At 44.2% G+C, this 19,271-nt stretch overlaps 1 protein-coding gene across 1 annotated transcript in view; it reads right to left on the bottom strand.

The window, feature by feature from the left end:
- Positions 1-19,271, bottom strand: part of SLTM (SAFB like transcription modulator) — a 38,770-nt gene that overhangs the window by 1,881 nt on the left and 17,618 nt on the right. The window contains exons 7-20 of the mRNA XM_083712558.1: positions 18,307-18,775; positions 17,686-17,735; positions 15,267-15,379; positions 11,176-11,325; positions 10,394-10,503; positions 9,520-9,677; positions 8,252-8,343; positions 7,524-7,687; positions 6,637-6,817; positions 5,788-5,912; positions 5,488-5,655; positions 3,616-3,930; positions 2,600-2,720; positions 97-254 (exon numbers count right to left, since the gene is read on the bottom strand). Of these exons, the coding sequence (XP_083568684.1) occupies positions 97-254; positions 2,600-2,720; positions 3,616-3,930; positions 5,488-5,655; positions 5,788-5,912; positions 6,637-6,817; positions 7,524-7,687; positions 8,252-8,343; positions 9,520-9,677; positions 10,394-10,503; positions 11,176-11,325; positions 15,267-15,379; positions 17,686-17,735; positions 18,307-18,775 (2,374 nt within the window). The remainder of the gene's footprint in view (positions 1-96; positions 255-2,599; positions 2,721-3,615; positions 3,931-5,487; positions 5,656-5,787; positions 5,913-6,636; positions 6,818-7,523; positions 7,688-8,251; positions 8,344-9,519; positions 9,678-10,393; positions 10,504-11,175; positions 11,326-15,266; positions 15,380-17,685; positions 17,736-18,306; positions 18,776-19,271) is intronic.

The raw sequence follows: 19,271 nt of genomic DNA, 5'->3' as shown, positions 1-19,271 counted from the left end.
GACCTTTTTCAGCCTTATATGTAAAGCTGAGTTTTAGAAGCAACCTCAGAAGTGTGATATTTTAGGGTGTGGGGAAGCAAGAAGCGTCACAGGTACCTTGAGTGGGGAGACATCATGCCACCTCCTGCTCGGCCATCTCCCATCCGCCTTGTGTCATGATAGCTGCTGCCCTGTGAACTGGGCCCGTGCCATTCTTTCCTTGGTCCAGCATCACGGCTATGCCGCTCAACCACGTGGCGATCTTCATTATAATGCTAGAAAGGGAAACGGGAGGTTACTCTGCTAGTGCCACCACCTTTTGACTTGTGTTTCCTAAACGGACCCAAAGGAAGAACAGCTGCACACACTTGGCTCCAGTACAGCCTTCTCTAGATGCACATCCTGGGAAGGTTCACAGCTCTTTCGGAAGAACTTCAGAGGAGCAGCGCCAACAAAAGCAGGAAATGTTCTGCAAATCATGTTCTACATCAGGGACTTTCAATTTGTCTCAAGTTCAGCCCTTGGACTATAAAGGACAACACCCACATAGGTACACTTTTTGCACCGATATTCTGAGTTTGCATGCATTGTGTCTTGGATGTTGCACTAAGAAAACCTCAAATTTGGATATAACGAGAGGTTAGCATGCAAAGTACTTTGCACAGCCCATTAGGAGGAATGCACATTTTTGTTCTTGCTTTTTCTCTGAAGAAAAAAAAGGGACTATGGTGGGTGGGGAGATGGGAAAAGAGGGCTTCTTTTGCTGAGGATTTCTCATCAGAGTGTGATGCCTAAGGTGGCTCTCCAGGGAAAAGGTGAAGCATTCCCCTCCATCTGCTCTGACTCTACTGTACAATAATCACTCTTCCCAAAATCAAGTGAAGGCAGGAAGCACAGAGCAGACAACATCGGCCTGGCAAGACAAGGTTTTACTCACAAAAAAATGAGAGCTAGTGTGGTGTAGTAGTTAGAATGTCAGACCTAGACCTTGGAGACTAGGGTTCAAATCCCCACTTGGCCACGAAGCTCCCTGGGTGACCTGCCTCTCAGCCTTAACCTACCTCACATGATTTTTGTGTGACGATTAATTGAAGTGGGGGCAAACCATGTACACCACCTTGAGCTCCTCGGAGAAGCAGGTAGGATATAAATACAATCGACCAATCATACGATCATACAGCAGTCACCAACTTGGGCTCAATGACCACCCCAATGCACCAGCCTGTGAAAAGGCAGCAGCTTGGCTGTTAGAAACAGTGTGTTCTGTACTGGTTGCCGGACAAAAACTTTGCAATGCTGCTTCTTGACTTTTCAGCCCTAAAGAATCTGGTGGCACAGCAAGTTGGAAAAGCCTTTCCCATAAGATGACTTCCCCATTTGTGGGGGTCACCCCAGGAGACTCTGAGTCAGAACAGCTTTTAGAGGCTGCCCTTGTGGCTGCGTCAAGCAGGGCTCCCTCATTGGTGGTCCATCCTCTCAATGTCCTTCCCTACGAAGTCTGTCCAGCCTGGTTGCCATTCACTCACCAGGTGCACAGAACATAAGAAGAGCCTTGCTAGATTAGACCCAAAGCCCATCTAGTCCAGCCACCTGTTCTCATAGCGGCCTATAAGCAAGCAGAACCTCAGTGCAGCAGTGCTCTCCCCACTTGCGATTCTCAGCAACTGGCATTTAGAATCATACTGCTTTTGGCAGGGGAGGCAGAACACAAAAATAATTTGTCTACGTCTCTTTTTAAAAGCCATCCAAATTGGTGTCCATCACTGCAACAGTTAACTATGCACTATATGAAGTACTTTCTTTTGTCTTGTTGTAACCTTTACTCATAAAGGAGTTGCTCCATCCTCACGATCATTTTGGTTGCTCTTTTTCTGAAACTTTTGCAGCTCTACAATATCCTTTTTGAAGTGAGGCGATCAGAACAGTACACAGTACTCCATATGTGGTCACACCAGATTTGTATGATAGCAGTATGATAGTGGCAGTTCTATTTTTAATTCTTTCCCTAATGACACGTAGCAGGAAATCCACTTTTTCCAGCTGCCACACAGTGTTGATCCCAGGGATTCATTCCTCAAGAGTCTCCATTAATTCAGAGTTAAGATCCCCCCCCCACCGCCTGTCAATTTACACTTGATTATGCTGAATTATGCTAACCATTTTACTGTCCATTCAGCCAGTTTAGAGAGGGCCTTTCTGAACGCCTCACAATCCCTTTTTATTTCAGCTATCTCAAACCATTTGGTATCATCAACCCACTTGGCTACCTCACTGCTTTGCTTTGACACTTCTGTTTTTGTCATGCTACTAAGTGAACAGTTTTCTGCTTCTCTTAGTGATTCATCATTTTCATTATTTCGATGGGTTTTTAAAGAATGTAGCAGCAATATAGTATCAGTTGCCTAAAGGGTCAAATATTTTGGCCAGAAGGTGGTATACAAATGAAGTGAAACTAGACCCCAAATTAGCAGACGAAAACTACCTTGCCTTTCCCTCTGCGCAAGTGACCTTACAGAAAATGCAACAAAGACCAATCACCACATTCCTACCCAGAATATGCATGTTAATTATGGCCCCCTGCCACATTCCACCAAGTGAGCAAAGGCCCCCTTCCTTTTACCTGGCCCCCACTTCCACGCTCCATCACACTGCGTTCTGCTTCCCGGCTTCCGTAGCCAGATGTGCTGCTACGACTCCCAGAATGTCCAGAGACTTCTCGGCCTGATCTTTCTGGCCTCTCTCTGCGGAAGGAAACAGTCAACACGGTACAGTAAGTAATAATTCACACCTTGAATTGGGGGGCTCCGTTTTACTCATCGCTCTTAACACCTTAGAATAAAGGGCTGAAGTTGCCTTCCTCAAATTGTGGAAGTGCAAACAATTCTCTCCTACTATCTGTGCACTTCCAGCCAATCCCATATGTGTTTCCATTAGCTGACTGGCTGCAGTCTAAATGTGCCAAAAAATATAAAGCAATCTAGTTTGCCTCCTGCTGACTGGGGAAGGAAAGTAACTCTTGGCCTGTCCCAACTAGGTTTAGAAAATCGCCCCTGCTTGGCAAGGAAATCTGCAGACCTAGCAAGCATCACCTCACTCAAGAGGGTTCTTTCTAACTGTGATTGAAGGGCCTATATTGTCCATTTGCTCACCAGTATGCAAAATAGAAGATGGCATGGAATCCCAGTCATTTAACATGGCATTTGCTCAGTTTAGGCACATGCAAGTCATGCTGTTCACTGCCAAGAATGGCACCCAAAGAAGTGTGTTAAAAGAAATCTAGGTTAGAAATTAAGTATTAATGCGTTGGAGCATATCAAGGATCAAAATATAATGAGCCTGAAGGCCTCTTATAGAACAGGCACAGACCCAACATATTGAGGAAGAGCACTCCGATTCTTACACAGCCAGGCTGATGCACAAGTGACAGGCTGCAAATGGGCCAGGGCAAAGTAGCAAGATCTTCCCTCTCTACCCAGCACATCCCACACTCTGAAGAATTTCCAGTTGAAGAAAGGGCAACAGAACCATACCTGTTCTGTCTTGGTGAATCACAGCCACATATACATATCCCCACCCCAGGTTTTGGGCAGGAATGAACCTGCACATCCCAGCTATTAACCCAGGTTGAAGAATCACCTGGCATCTCGCTTGTCAGGGTTGATGCCTCCTTCACCCTTCCAAGAACTCTGCCGGGATGAGTTGGTTCCAGCCTCTCGTGGGTGACGGCCATGAGGGATCTCAGGTCTGTCCTGGATTATCACAGTCCTCCTCTCATCGCGGTCTCCTCTCACTTCCCGCCGGTCACTGTCACGGAGTTCATTTCGGGGCTGAGGGGGCTCATTTCTTCTGGATTCACTGAAGCTTTTTGGGTATCTTTCAAACCCAGGTTCCTCCCTTCTGGTGGTTGGCCGAGCTTTTTTCCCATCACTTTGGTTGACAAATCGTTCCCGCCTGTTCAGAAAAGCAAGTTTTTTTCAGATTAAGGGTCACTCCCTAAACTGGTTCTCTGTTTGGCACAGCATCTGCCTGCCATACCCCAAGGTGCTTTTCTGCTTAATTTATCATTATGAGGGCTGCATTATGAGGATATTAGGGATACAGCTGCAACTAACTGGAGTAGCCTGAAGGTGGGCAGACTTCTAGGGCTTCTAGTAAAGCACAAAGTTGAGCCTGCAAGCGGAAATCCACCAACCAGGGCTCGGGAGGGGGGTGTTTAAGAGCTAGTATTTAGGAGCAATGTAAGCACATGCTCAGCCCAGAAATTTATTTTCAGTATCACAGAATCACAGAATTGATACTAGCAGAACTAAGCTAATTTAGAAGGGGGGAGCTTTTGTGTTGCTACTATTGTTTAACAGTTGAGAGTCACTTTCACCAATCCATGCAGAAATCTACCAGATCCTCTCCTCTGTCCCAGAGTAAATCCCATTGCCACTTGAGTAAACATGCTTCAGATCACACTGCAAACTTATCATCTTGAAAATCAGAGCCTAGCACAGGTAGCCAATATGGTGCCCCCAAGATCACACACACATTCTTTATTACGGTTGAAAGACCCATAAAAACAGTTTTGAAAACAAAAGACAGCAGAAATACAGGGGAAAGATTCCAAGGCAGTCACTATTCAGAGAATGTTGATTTCTATTTCTTACCCAAGATCAGGGATGTGGAATCTGGTGCCCTTCATATGCTGTTGGAGCACAACTCCCATCCTCTTTGACCACTGGCCAGGCTAGCTGCACTCATGGGAACTGTTATCCAGCAATGCTGGAAGGCACCAGATTCCCCATCTCTGCTATAGATATTGTTGGACTACACTTCCCATTACCCAAGAACACACTAGTGCAGGGGTTGGCAAAGTTCACAGTCCCGCAGACGCTGCGGTGGGTCAGTGTGTGTGTGCATGTGCAAATGCTATTTCCTGCGCTCCTTCTGGTGTGGAGGAGGCGTGCGCAGCTTCCCACTGGCTGCAGGAGCTTTATGCAGCCAATGGGAAGCTGGCCATCGTTGCGGAAGGCGGTCCCTGCCATGCATGGGAGCCGACCGAGTGGGCGGAGGGGGTACATGGGCCAGTTAAATGACCCCCATGGGCCGCTTGTGGCCCATGGGCCTTAGGTTGCCAACCCCGGCACTAGTGTAACAAACAGCGACTCCCCAGCTGTAATAATAACTTATTTCTGAGATCACACTTCAAGAATCAGAATACCTTGTCCTCTCTAACTAAGGAAACACACATTTGAATGGTGGAATCTGTATCCCAGGATGAAAATGATTGTGGGGCACTTAGAATCATAGATATAGAAGGGTCATCTACTTTAACCCAGTGCAATGCAGGAATCTCAACTAAAGCATCCATGGCAGATGGCTATCCAATCTCTGCTTAGAAACCTCCAATGAAGGAGAGTCCACAACTTCCTGAGGAAGTCTGCTCCACTTGAGGCCACCCTTCCATTACTGAATCATGACAACATCAGACTATACTTTTGCGACCATCATCCCCAAGCATACCTGTCAAAGGATGTCTGCACTGCGGAACCCTCTGGGTATCGCCCTCTGTCTCGGTGGTCAAAATCACTAAAGCGGTTCTGCTGCCGGCTGTAATCAGACCCATGGCTAAAACGTGCATCTGTGTCCAAGGAAATCTTTTTGCTTTCATTCCAGTAGGGCTCCTCTCTCCTAATGGGGTGGGGAAGAGACACACGGCTGTTAGGACTCCAAGCTGCCACACACATTTATTCGTTTTGTGCTTTGTCAGGGCCGATGGGACAGAGGAGCAGGCATCCAGCCTGAAAAGGAAAAAAGCACTACCTGTGATCAACATCCCGAGGCCGTTTCAGGGAATTCCTCTTCTCCTGCTCGTAACGAAGCTGCTGCTGCTGGCGCCGAAGCTCTTCTCTTTCGCGAGCAATCCGCTCTGCTTCCTTGCGGCGCTCCTAGCCAGGAGAAGAGAAAGAATCTCTAAAGAGCACTGGAAGAAGTTAACCCGTTGGGAAGGCCAGAGGACATAGATGGGGAACACCTGTGACCCTCCAGAGGTTGGACTGCAACTCCCATCATCCCTGACCATTGGCCATGCTGGCAGAGGCTGATGGGAGTTGTAGTACAGCAGCATCTGGAGAGCCACAGGTGCCCCATCCCTGCCATTGACCTTCAGCTACAATTGGGGAAGTAGCAGAATTAGCACTGACCACTGTACAAGAGCTCAAAGAAATCCAAAGGAGCAGCGAAGTGGATGTGCCTGGTGTTTTGAAAGGGTTTCAACACAAAGTGCAATGCTGATGTTACCAGCCCTCCTCAGAAACCACATAACCTAACAATCCAAGACTAAAAAGTATCCAGCTGCACTCATATCTTTCTTCATGGTTCCCACCGGTTCCTCCCATCATGTCATTACTGATGGACCAAGTTGTGCTAATTAAGACTAGGCAGACTTGGCTCAATTTGCATATTTTGTTGCAATGGCAGAAACTGGACCTTAGCACCAAAACGTATCCCAGAAAGTTCAACTATGTAAAGAAGCAGACAAGTTCCTGGGTTCTACGTGACAGAGAAAGCACCTGGCGGGAGTCTCTGTTACCAGGGAACTAGTGCTAACAGCCTTCAAAGAAGGGCTGGACAGACTGCAAGCAACAGAAAATAAAGGCGAGGGAAACCCACCTGCTCAATACGGATACGCTCCCTCTCCAAGCGCTCTCGTTCCATCCGTTCCCTCTCCAGCTTCTGCCGCTCAATTTCCAGCCTCTCCCTCTCCCTCTGCAAACGCTCACGCTCTTCACGCTCACGGAGGAGTCTGACGCGCTCCCTCTCTCTTCTCTCTCGCTCGGCAATTTCTCTTCGCCTGCAAAAAGCGGGAGCTTCAAAGGTGGGGCAGCTGCAGGCAGCCTTTTTAGGCCCAAGGCCAACAAGTGAACAAGGTGCTCCTTTGGGACTTGACTTCCTTCGTTAGTCACACGACTGATGGTTACGGCAATGCTGAAAAAGTTACTGCAGAATACACTTGCCAGGTTCTTGTGCTTTGGCGAGCAAGATGGGTGGAGAACTCTCTACAGACAATGGCAGTAACATCAACCTGCTCTGAGGGATGCTCTGGGGTTTGTTATAACGGGGCATGGGGTTCCTCCAGAGTGTGCAATTTGGGGTGGGGGTAACTGCACTTGTGCAGAAAACAGTTTAGCACTTTGCAATTTCTCTCTTCTCTCCCACATCATTGTGAGTAATGATTTCTGAAGCATCTTGCACTTCACTGGTGTCACCTTTTGTTCTTCTCCTCTTCCACTAGCAACCATCATATTAGGGTGGAGCTACATAGGACTACATGCTTGCCATGAACTCTGCTGTCTAGAACTCGGGAGGACAAAAAGGTTAAGCACCCCTCCTCCCATTCGCCACTTCCATCCTGCGGATCATCCCTGCCTCTCTCAGTGCCAAGGAGATGCCTGGAAACAGGAGTCCAACTGCCAGAGTCTAGTTTTGGCCTCAAGGTGTTGTTTTCCCCAAGCACCTGAGAAGCTGGATGGCAACAAAGTGTCGAGCATCCCTCCTACCTTCGTAACTCTACAGCACGGCGAATTCGCTCTAGCCGAACAATGTGCTCCCTCATTCTCTGCTCCTTCATCTTCTCAAAAGGCAATATGTCCTTTCTGCCCCGGTAGTCTCTGAACTTCATTTTGTCTTGAAGAAAACGCTCTTTGTTCCTTAACATAGGTGGCTGGAGACAAGTGTTTTTATATAAATATGAGAATTAGGGACACTTTTACATGTTTACAGCATGCCAAGAGTCATCTGGCGTCTTGTGGACTATGAAGGGTCCCAATGCCCAAGAGCTCCCTTTCTCTGTAAAATAAAGAACAAACTCCCACTAAGAACAGTTTACGACAGGGTCTTAGGTGAAACGGAAGTTTGCTTACAGAGGCAGTAAGAGAAAGACTGGCTCTAAGAGGAAGTGGGAAGTGCCTCCTACTCCAGACCCCCATCAAATCTTTCTCCAGAAGAGCCAAGCTCATAGGAGGTAGGAGTGATGCTTGCATAGCAATCTTGACTGCAGCATTTAATCAAGACTTTTGCAAAAATTCACTGTTTGCAAATGAACTTCCAAACTCTGCTGTTAAAGCTGCTGCCTTATAGTTGCTTGGGCTTCAGAAAGAAGTCAAATTGTGGTTAGATAATCTCCTTTGTGACACAGCACCCCATCACTCCTTTGTCTCAGCTAATACCGACTCTCACATAAACTGAATTAGGGCCTAAACAGACTAATGTTTTGAGCAATACTTACTTTTTCAAACCGTCCCCTTCTTATTGTCCTGGTGTGAACTTGGTCTCCTTTGGTTTGGTCTAGGACTACCATATGACTTGGACTTTTTACACCTTTGGAAGATAAATTACATGCTTAATTATTCACATAAGAAAAAACACAAAAGCCATTTTGCTAAGTCTGCACATGTTCCAGGAACATGTAAAAAAAAGATTTTAAAGGTAATTTTTCTGATGTAAAGGCCAACTAATTTGGATTTGGATTTTACAAGAAGCCATGCTAATTGTTCTAGATCCATGGTTCTTAAATAGTGGGCCTTGGAATATCTTCAGGTTGGCCCTAAGGGCCACAGCCTGCCCAACACCTCTTTATTTGCCTCTCCTGCCTCCCAGTCCTGCCACAGCTTTTTGGCTGGAACAAGGACAGTACCACCAACTCTTTGCATGCTGAGTAAAAGTGGCCAAGAGACAGAAGTGTTTGGAGTGCAGGAAGAAGAGGGAAGAAAGAGCCAGAGGAAGTGCTGAAGGAAATTAGAAAGTGAGAGCAAAGTTTGCTATTAAATAATAGCAAATAAACCGGGAATAAGAATGGAAGAGGGTGTGATAGGGAAGCTGCTATAGAAGGAAGAAGTGAAAGTAAAAAATCAGGGAGGACGGATGAAAGAAACTGGCACTACAGTATGCATGTGGATAAAGTACAAGAGAAAGGGGGCAATGGGAGAAGAATTTACAGGAGATTGGTAAAAACACGTTGAAGAGCACGTGAGGATGGAAAAGAAAAGGCCTTCCCCATTTAGAACTTCTGGATCAGCAAATTCTGCTGAAAAGGGGGAGGCTAAATCACAATACCTCCAGTGCAAATAATGTCTGTTCTTAGCTTGAGGAAAGCTGAACCATAGAACTCCTTGCTACAAGGAAAACACTGTGACAAAGAATTTAGCAATTTCCAAAGGCGTGTAAGATTAGAAAGTGACACCAGTCATTTTCAACTGACTGCCAAATTCTGCCTTCATATGCCACCATTTTCTGACTGGCGCTGCCCCTGCACCACCATTTTGTGTCAAGTGAGCCTAACACTACTCCACTCTAAAATATTCAAAGCAGATTTGTTAACATTAAGAGAAACTCTAGGTGATACCTGTTAAAATGCCAGCGCACTGCCTCAAAAATGTATGACTATGCAGCCTAATCCTTTTCAAAGCATTAGCATAAAAAGCAATAGCATAATATAGTAGGGGCCCAAGTACATGGTTGAGATTTGTTTGTAAGGAGAGCAGCTGCAATGCATACTTATTCGCTTTTTTTCCTCTGCCGTTTTCACAGGGTCTTGAGCAGGACAACTGGATCCATAGTCACTCTTCTCTTCTTTGCCTTCAGGTTTCTTCCCATCCTTGCTTTCTTTCTTCTCAGATTTGTCAGATTTCTTATCCTCCTTTTTGGAGAGGGTCCTAAAAAAGGTAACAAACAGGGGTGGTACAGAATTCACTTTCTGAGAAACTAAATTTTTGTTTAGTAGTGGGAAGGACTTTGGATAGCCATTAAAGTTACCAAATGGATTGTATTTATGAGTTATGGACTGAGTTAGTGAGCAAAGTAAAATTCACAATAACTTTGTTACTGCATGTTTTATATACAGGCGGCGACTGACGTGTGGGTCCTTTTGGACCTGGAAGAGGGCAGAATGGAAGTGGAACGGGGCAGGATTATGTGTGCTGCTAATGTGCATGGGGAGCAAGAACACAACCCTTGAGAAAATCGGGGGTTGCCTGTATAACTATAATTTGAAGAAAAAGCAAGTTTTTGGTTCTGATGGATTATTGATAGATGGCTATCAAATACGTTGGAATGCACATGGGCAGAATAGGTTGAAATCTCAAACCAGAGAGGTGACTAAGGAAGTTTTTGAGTAGGTGGGAGTGAGTATTTATAATGCTACACAGCTCCTTGCCCCTTGTTTTGTCTAGCAAGAGCAGTATTATGCATATCTCCTCCTCAGTCAGCAAACTTTATATAGGTTGCCGAATCCAGCTTTTGCTAATAAACCATTTTTTAATTTTTGTTTTAAAAAGAGGGAACACATAGTCATGCTAGGAAGCAGCACTTGGGCTCATGTTTTTTCCAAACAAATTCTGGTTACACAAAAGTTGCAGGATCAGGCTCTTACTTGCTGGCTTTGTCGCTTGAAGTCATCTTCTTTTCTCCAGGATTTCTACCAGAGCCAGATTTCTCATCATTGTCTTTCTTCAGTTCTTTCTTGGAAGGATCACCTTTTACCTGCAATTTATTTTTTAAAAGTAAGTACGTTACACATTGACTGCCAACCAGGACGTGTAGCATAGAGCCATTTCTCAATGGACTAAAATAAACTTTAAAAGGGATGCATTCCTTTTTGCTATCAGTCATCGTTTTCTGTTATATATCCAGCCAACTGCTACTCTGAGTATGAGGCGGAGGAGGAAACAGAAGATCACAGGACAGCACCCTAGAGAAACCATGGATAACTAATTCCAATACAGCTCTTCTTTTGATTTTTGGAAGCCCATCACATACATATACATACATACATACATACATACATACATACATTGTAGGAGGAGAGTCACATAAGAACTTTCTCCAAATTATTTAACACTGTTATAATTCAGTAGGATGCCGGCCTAACTGCTAAAGCATTTCCCTTCCCAAATTAACTCCAGACCAACTGTTTGTTGGTCTAGATATGAAATGTGCAGCCTGGCTTAGTTTCAGGTTGAGATCACTTCCAACAGCATCTACTTTAAACCCAGCCCATTTCCTCAAGGTTAGCAAGACCCAATGAGCAGAGTCAAGGAGGTGGCATCCCTCTTCTGAAGGGATAAGTTCTTCCCTCCCAGTTTCTTGAAGAGATGCATCTTCCCCTCCACAGATATTGCCCCTGTCTGTTAAGAAAGCGCATGTCACACCTACTTTCTCAACGGAAATTTGTTGCCCATGCAGCTCTGTACGGTGAAGATGGCTTATACACCTTGCCACTTCTGTGCTCGATGACATGGTCACAATGCCATAGCACTTGGCTCCAGGGCTTCGGGCACTAGTGACTACTTTTGCAGCAAGAACCTGTAAGAAAAAGAAATGGAAACAGTCATGGTTTTAAACTGACATCTTCATCATTTGCTACTCTACATCCAGAGGCAATACCTAAATATCAGTAAGCAACTAGGTTGCATACATCTCATGCACTGGGACAGCCAGAGAAAAATTCACAGACAACAGTTATGTCATTATGATCTGATGCTACATTAGACCTGGCAATTTGTATGCCTCAACATCAGGTTTGCTGGCCAGGAGAAAAGCAGCTTTTTAGTCGGGGTGTGTGTGTGTGATGATGACACCTGTTCTTGCAAAGAAAAACAAGTGAACATTACTGTTGCACCAAGAAAGTGGTCAGAATGCATGAATGATACATGCAAGCTTGGGCATGATGCTGGTAGGGGAACAGCCCTGCTAAAATGTACCTTTCTTACGAGCCCATTTTAGGCAGTTTATATGGCAAAAAGCACAGCCTCAGTGGCCAAGTGCTTTTCCTCAGATTGAGTTATGACCATTCCCAGACATGGATACTAAGGTCACAGTGATGTGGGCTTTGGTAACCTCTATTGCATTATGCCCTATGTGGGGCTACGCTGGAGGCTGGCTCAGAAATTGCAGCAAGTGCAGAATGTTGGGTGTGGCTTCTGGTTACACTAGCCCTGCATCAGCTGCATTACACCAGTGGTGAAAGCTCTGCACTGGCTTCCAGTATATTATGGCGCTACATTCAAAGTACAGTAGACAAGCATTTTGCACAGAGGTTCCATTCCCAGCACCCATGCGTGTATAAGCCCACCCCACCCTTTCTGTGACGTGCTGAGTGACTTTTCGGGTCACTTCTGGGTTCAGCACTGTGCACATGCGCACAATTCCTATGCCTATACCACTGTTTGTGTGTAAAGTCCTAAAAACCCTAGGACCAGGTTACTTGAAGGACCAAATTGTCCTTTATACACCACCATCATCTGGAGAAGCCCTACCGACTGTCTCACAGTTATCACTTGTTTATTTTTTGTGAACCAATACTTTTTAAAAAAAAATAAAGCAAAGTGGCTCCAGGACATTCTACTGAAACTTGAGGATTGTGATAGTCTGTTGTTTGCTGAAACTGTCGGTTTTGCCAAGCATTTTTAGAGATTAATTGAATGCAGAATTGGCTATTTGCACTGTAAATACTGATCTTATGTATTAATTATAATATTGTACAATGCCATTATATTTTAGATGACTTGGCAGTTTAGAAATTGTATTCTAGATAAATGGTGAGATACACTTTGACAAGTGTGAGATCCTCTAGCATTACTAAACTAAAGAGGTCACTATTTTCATCCCTTTGCTTAACTGCTGCTCTTGTTTACATCAAGATGTACGATCTTTGTCCCAACATACAAACCCATATCCTCTTCCTCCTGTATCTAGTGTTATGATAGCCTGCTATTTTTGACTGTCATAACCTGAAAAGGCTGGGCATGAATAGTAGTTTATGCCCCTTACTGGAAAGTGGGTAGAGAAGAAAAGAGCACTGGCATCTCTCTGTCTCCTTCCCTGAAACTTCAACAGGTTAGCGTTGCTGGCTCTCAAAATTTACTTTAGCATCAATTGCTGCCACCACTTAGTGTGGCATCTGCTTTACTTTCAACCATTAGGAGCCAGGCTTGGAACTCAGTTTTTGCTAACCCGGCCTGCCAGTCTCTTCAATTGAAGGTAAGTGTACATGGAAGAACATGGGGCAAACAGTTTTTTAAAAGGAAGGGAAGAAAATATGCTTCTTAGCTAGTAACATTCCCTGAGGTAGTATTAAAGTCAGAATGGGGAACTGGTGGGCCTCCAGACAGTGATGGACTCCAAACTACAGTGGTACCTCGGGTTAAGTACTTAATTCGTTCTGGAGGTCCGTTCTTAACCTGAAGCACCACTTTAGCTAATGGGGCCTCCTGATGCCGCCGCGCCGCCGGAGCAAGATTTCTGTTCTCATCTGGAAGCAAAGTTCTTAACCTGAAGCACTATTTCTGGGTTAGCGGAGTCTGTAACCTGAAGCGTATGTAACCTGAGGTACCACTGTAATTTCTGTATTTTCTGAGCAAGACAAGCATGCACACTTACCTGTTACTTTAACAAAATTAAAGATCCACCTGCAACTAGAGACTTTCTATTCCCCAGGAGCATTTTGGAGGCAGCAAGTTGTATCCAATGTTAGTCATACGCCAAGTAGACTAAATGAAATTAATGGGCATGACTAACTTGGGTGTGTCCATTTCAATAGGTCTACTCTGAGTAGAATTTAACTGGATGCAATCCACTACATCAGTTGCTGGCAAGCATAACTGAGGCAAACACAGTTGCACTCAGATTCTGCTTGCAGGCTTCCCATATAGGCTTTTGGTTGGCCCCTATGTCATGGGAGGTCCCTCAGAGTTCCACCAGAGGGTTGGAGCCTCTTTCTGATTGGCTACAAAGTCAGCTGGCCACAGAGGGGGGAGGAGCAGAATGGGGGGGGCACATAAAAGGAGCAGCTTCTGAGGAAGCCTTGAGATAGGGATAGGGAAGGGAAAGAGCTGGAGCGAGACAGGGTTGAGTTTGGTTTGAGATGGGAGAAAGGGATTAGGAATGGGTTTGTCCAAGAGAGTGGGTTCAAATGTGAGTTTAGCATCCGCTCTTAGGAGAATATCTGTAGCTAGAGGAAGGAGCCTCATATTGAAGAGATGAGGACCGTGTGAGGAGACAGGAGTTGCCTGGAGGGCTGAGTCTGAGCAGGGGAGGGAGAAGCTGTGGGACTACAGACCCCCTGCGTCTCCTTCCTGCCAGGCGGGGAGAGCTCTTCTAGGAAAAGAAGACTCCCAAGCCAGTTAAGAGGGGATCCCAGAGTCTCTTATACCTCAGAAGTGGGATTGCTAAGAGAGGGGGAAAAGGATGAAACAGATCACGAAACAGAGCATTAAGCCGTGAAGGAAGCTGTGCCGTGTCCAAAGTATTTAACTAAAAGACCTGTCATAACCAAGTAAAGGAACAAGAGAAACTGAGTTAAGCATTTCACCACCTATTCTAGAAACTGGAACATTTACCTGAAGTGCAGCAATCAATATTTAGCAACTGAAGTTTAAGAAAAGATGTGCATATACTACTGTTTAAGCCTGTGACATCTTTATATTTAGTTTAAGTAAAAGTTAACTTCTTCCTAGCCCAACTTTGTTTCACCAATCTCTTTTTGTAAATAAAACTTTCCTTGTTTGATCAACTCCTGCCTGAGACTCCCTGAAACAAAGTTCCCCTCACACAACGCCCCCCCCCCCAAGATAGCCTGTGGTAAATGGAAGAAATTCGTTGGCGTACTGTGCGATGGGCCTGCTGTATTGAATTGGGGGCAGTTAGTGGGGTGAGTCCACTACACCCTGTGAAAACAGGATGTTGGACCAGAAGGGCTCTTATGCTCTCAAGTCCTCTGGTTATATAGCCCACAAGCTTTTAGTGCCTACTACACTGTGCAGGGGAACAATTTTAAGTTAAAATATTTTGGCCCGGCTTCCTGTTCACATGCAAGGACACTACGTAAGATCAGTTTCTTAAAGAGTAAGTGCCAAATACATTCCAGAAGAAAAGACTGGTAGCTGGACAAAATAGCATTTATCTCCTGAAGATGGAAAATTAGGTCTTCACACTCTTTGGCTGAATGTCCAAGTACTCATAGTTTGCACATAATAGGTTATTGTATGAAGTCTAATCTTAAAGTCTTTATTTTTTTGCTTCTGGCTTGTTCTTTTGTATAGAAAAATAGGTTTTAGCTCAACAGTCAAGATTCGGTTCTGAGATGTGCAGACTTTAAGTAATACATTCAAATCTAGGCTATTTTAAGTGAAACTATTATTTGTTTGTTTGTGTTTAAAGCCATACCACTCCCAAGTGTGTGAACACTGTTTGCAACCTCAGTCAATGTCATATTCATTAACTGATACTGTTAAACGGAACCATACCTTCCCATATTTGCCGAAGAGATTTTTCAAGTCAGCGGCTTTTGTGTTAGAAGACAAGCCACTAACCCATAAGTTCTTAGTAGAGCTGCTGCTGCTGCCACTGCTTGCACTTCCTAAAACAAATTTCACAGAACATTTCAGTATCAATATTAAAAACTAGCATTCAAGTGGTAAAGTGCAGTTTTGGAAGATGACTTCTACCCACAATTTTCTTTTAATAAGCAAACGGTGCACAAAGACCAAGATCAGAGAGCAAGAGGGGAGATTTGGAGGGTATGCAATCTGTGCCACCAATTTTACAGCAGCAAAGACACTTACGATGCGCTTTTAAAGATTTTCTAAAGCAAGCACATCCAGAAACCACTCAAATAGCAGGTGACGAGAAAGACCCTTTTCTCACAAGCTCCTAGAGAACTGCCACAGCTCAGATTAGTCAACACTCTATTATTCTATGGTCCCAACAAGCAGACTATTCTAAGATACCATTGAGAAGACAATGACAGGTATGTGCCTCCATTTTTAAAAAATTACACCTTACAAACTTCATGGTGGTGGTGTTGTTTTAAATACCCATTAGTTAGCATTCTTGCATCAAGTTATGTTGGCTGAGGACATATTTCAAGCTAGGATCTATTACAGGGGTAGGCAACCTTAGGCCTGGGGGCTAGATGTGGTCCAAGCACCTTCTCAACCCGGCCCGTGGGCAGTCCGAGAATCAGCATGTTTTTACATGTGTAGAATGTGTCCTTTTATTTAAAGTGCATCTCTGGGTTATTTGTGGGGCATAGGAATTCATTCATTCCCCCCCCCCCAAAAAATATAGTCCGTCCCACCACATGGTCTGAGGGACAGTGGACCGGCCCACGGCTGAAAAGGGTTGCTGACCCCTGATCTATTAGGTTTGCAGGATAGTCAGCAGACGTGTCAAATATTCCATGCAACTCAGAATGCCACTATATTGCATTTATTTCATGATGGTGCCATTTGTTAGCAAGGGAGGCAGAAAAGGCAGTTTGCAGCCAAGCCTTGCAGTAGTCGGGGCAAACACACAGGAGCAGTGCAAAGCTGCTTCTATGAACCGGCTGCAGTAACTGCAGGCTCCTCCAAATAGGAATATAAGCAGTTAGCAGCAAATCCCCTCGCCAAGGATAGCCCATGTCTCAATCCTGCTTACTCCAGAAACCAGGCAGCATCTCCTTCATAATGAAGCTCATGCTTGAAGAATTGGCTCTCTTAGCACAACTGATTATTTTTTTTATTGTGCTGTTATTTTGTTTTACTTATTTGAAATTCATTTTTAAAAAGTATAATGATAGGCTGCCCTAAGTATTCCAGGGGAAAAACTAAAGACACTGCCCACTGAAATTGTTCAGTTACAAAAACCTTACCAAAAACTGTTAAGTTATAGTAATCCACTAAATTTAAAGAAGTTAACTTATTTGCTGACTGTACCTGACCAGTCAAATGCCCAAGCCTAGGATTTCTCACCTCATTTCAGATGCCATCTTGTAAGGAGACCATTGTCTCAAATGAAGATGTCTTCTATTTAAAAATTCATTTACAATTAACTTTACTACCTAGCATGAACAATCTATAGATTCTTTCTAGGATGAGAATACAACAGAGCAAGGTAATCATCAACTGGATGTATGACACATTTTTCGAGTAACAAACAATATTTGGAATACAACTAAGGATACAGTGGTGCCTCGCAAGATGAAAAGAATCCGTTCTGCGAGTCTCTTCGTCTAGCGGTTTTTTCGTCTTGCGAAGCAAGCCCATTGACGGCTTAGTGGATTAGCGCTATTAGCGGCTTTTAGCGGCTTATCGGTTTAGCGGATAAGCGGCTTAGAAAAAGGGGGGAAAGGAAAAAAACCCCGCAGGAACTCGCAAGACATTTTCGTCTTGCGAAGCAAGCCCATAGGAAATTCGTTTTGCGAAGCACCTCCAAAACGGAAAACTCTTTTGTCTAGCAAGTTTTCCGTCTTGCGAGGCATTCGTCTTGCGGGGCACCACTGTATATTCAGTAGGATTCTCCTACTCCACTAAGATGTTTGGGGAAACGTTTGTTAAGACACAGGCACAAGTTAGTAGCAATGGAAGGAACACATTTGCTTCTACAATGTTTCCCCACTCACTCAATAGCATAAAAAGTAGCAGTGGAGCAAGATTGACATCTGGTCATCTAAAGTAACTTTAGTCATACCACCCCACTTAGAAGTAGCCTGCTGTGTAAAAAAAAAAACCTTTCAAATCAGCTAATTGAAGCCAGGCTGTATAGCGGAAAGGAAAAAACCTGAAGGTGAGGAGGGCATAAGCATCGCCCCCCCAGGACAGGCAGAAACATCCCTGAAGCGTTCTAGTCTCATGGCCTTGCTACCAGATCCAAGATAGCAACATATCACAAAGGACACATTACCTTTTTCATCCTTTGATGAAGCCTTGCTTTCTTTAGATTCCTTAGTAGAGCTAAAAGGAGGAACAAATCAAAGAAAATTGAACATGCAGAATTTGCTTGTCCAGAATCTTACATTATTAAGCAAGTCATTTCAAAAAAGGAAACCAAAACAAAAAAAAAGGAGGGCTGGACTGTTATTTGAGGAAAAGTGATTTTCCCTCATCATGGTTTTCTTGCACTGATTTTCCCCAAGATGCCCGAAGATCTAGATTTTCTGACAATTTTATTCAGTGGATATGGTAATCTTCTCCACCTTTCAGGACTGGGACTTGACTTCATACTGGTGTTTCTCAGAACTGAGAGTTGTTCATTACCATCACAAGGATACATAAAACTTGACTATTTGAAAAAATAAAAAATAAAATGCTGTCAATTCGCCAATGCAGCCAGCAGGACAAAGCATATACGAAGATCCCGATTTTTTTTTTTTAAGGAACACACAGGTAACTTATAGCCGTCAAAACATTTTATAGGCAGGAGCATAAGATACTAATTATAAGTTTCTTGCTGCTACCCCCTTAATGCAGAGTGATCTTATCGAATGCTGGCAGTATCTTAAAGAACTGACATAGAAAGACAAACCTCTTTGCTTGACCTGAGGCCCCAGTAGACGAGAGACCTTTCTTCGAAGTATCCTTGTCTTTGTCTCCAGATTCTGCTTTCTTCGAGCTTTCTCGGGCTTCCTTCTTGACAGGATCCCCCTTCACGCAGTCTTCCTTCTTACCATCTTTATGGTTCTCTGTCATCTCATAATCCTTGCTTTCCTTCTCCAGGTTCGGTGCACTGGCATCTTGTCCGTCTTTTGGCTTATTTGCTTCTGAATCTGTAATTTTCAGATTTTTACCTGTTTCTAGAAGGTCATCCCCATCAAAATCCAGAGTGATGGCATCTTCGGCCTGGACTGTAACCGATATGTTATCATCCTCAGCTTCTTTCACAGACACGTTAGCTTCCATCTCTTCCTGAGCAGAGTGATCAGCCTCAGCTAGGCTCTCTTCTGAAGGAAGAGGCTTAGATACTTCTTGTGTACCATCACCAGAACCTGCTTTATCTAAGAGGATTTAACAGGAATAAATATGGCAAAACAAGAAGTTTAAACATTTGCATATGTATAAGCTAGAAGAGAGGACCTAGAAAATACAAAGCCAGTTATTAGAACTGATGGAAGGTTAGGGGGGGAAGGAAAGCATAAGGGGCATTAACATATAAACCAATCCTTTACCCAGGATCACTCATTCTTCATGGCAAACAAATTCTCTAGACATAAATACCAAAATAGAACAGAAGTTAGACAAAGGTTCCATCCAGCAGATACCTGTTCTTCAATACAAGTATCTGGCTTCCAACGTTGGCATTAATGTACAAAGAAGTTTTTCTTCATGACCAAATAGTGACTGCTTGTCAGTATATCTACACTTCCACTGACAAGTCTTTTTGTCTTCCAATATCCTTCTAATGGCTCACAGTTCTATAGACGAATCCTTCATAGCTGCATAACCACTGTCCTCTGCGTTCCAACTCTTGCTGTCAGCCATGGTGAAGTCGCA

The sequence above is a fragment of the Podarcis gaigeae genome (genome assembly GCF_964106915.1).
Source record: "Podarcis gaigeae genome assembly, chromosome: 14".
Classification (NCBI taxonomy): Eukaryota; Metazoa; Chordata; class Lepidosauria; order Squamata; family Lacertidae; genus Podarcis; species Podarcis gaigeae.
The sequence above is the reverse complement of the archived record's forward strand: the minus strand, read 5'-3'. Positions and strand labels throughout refer to the sequence as shown.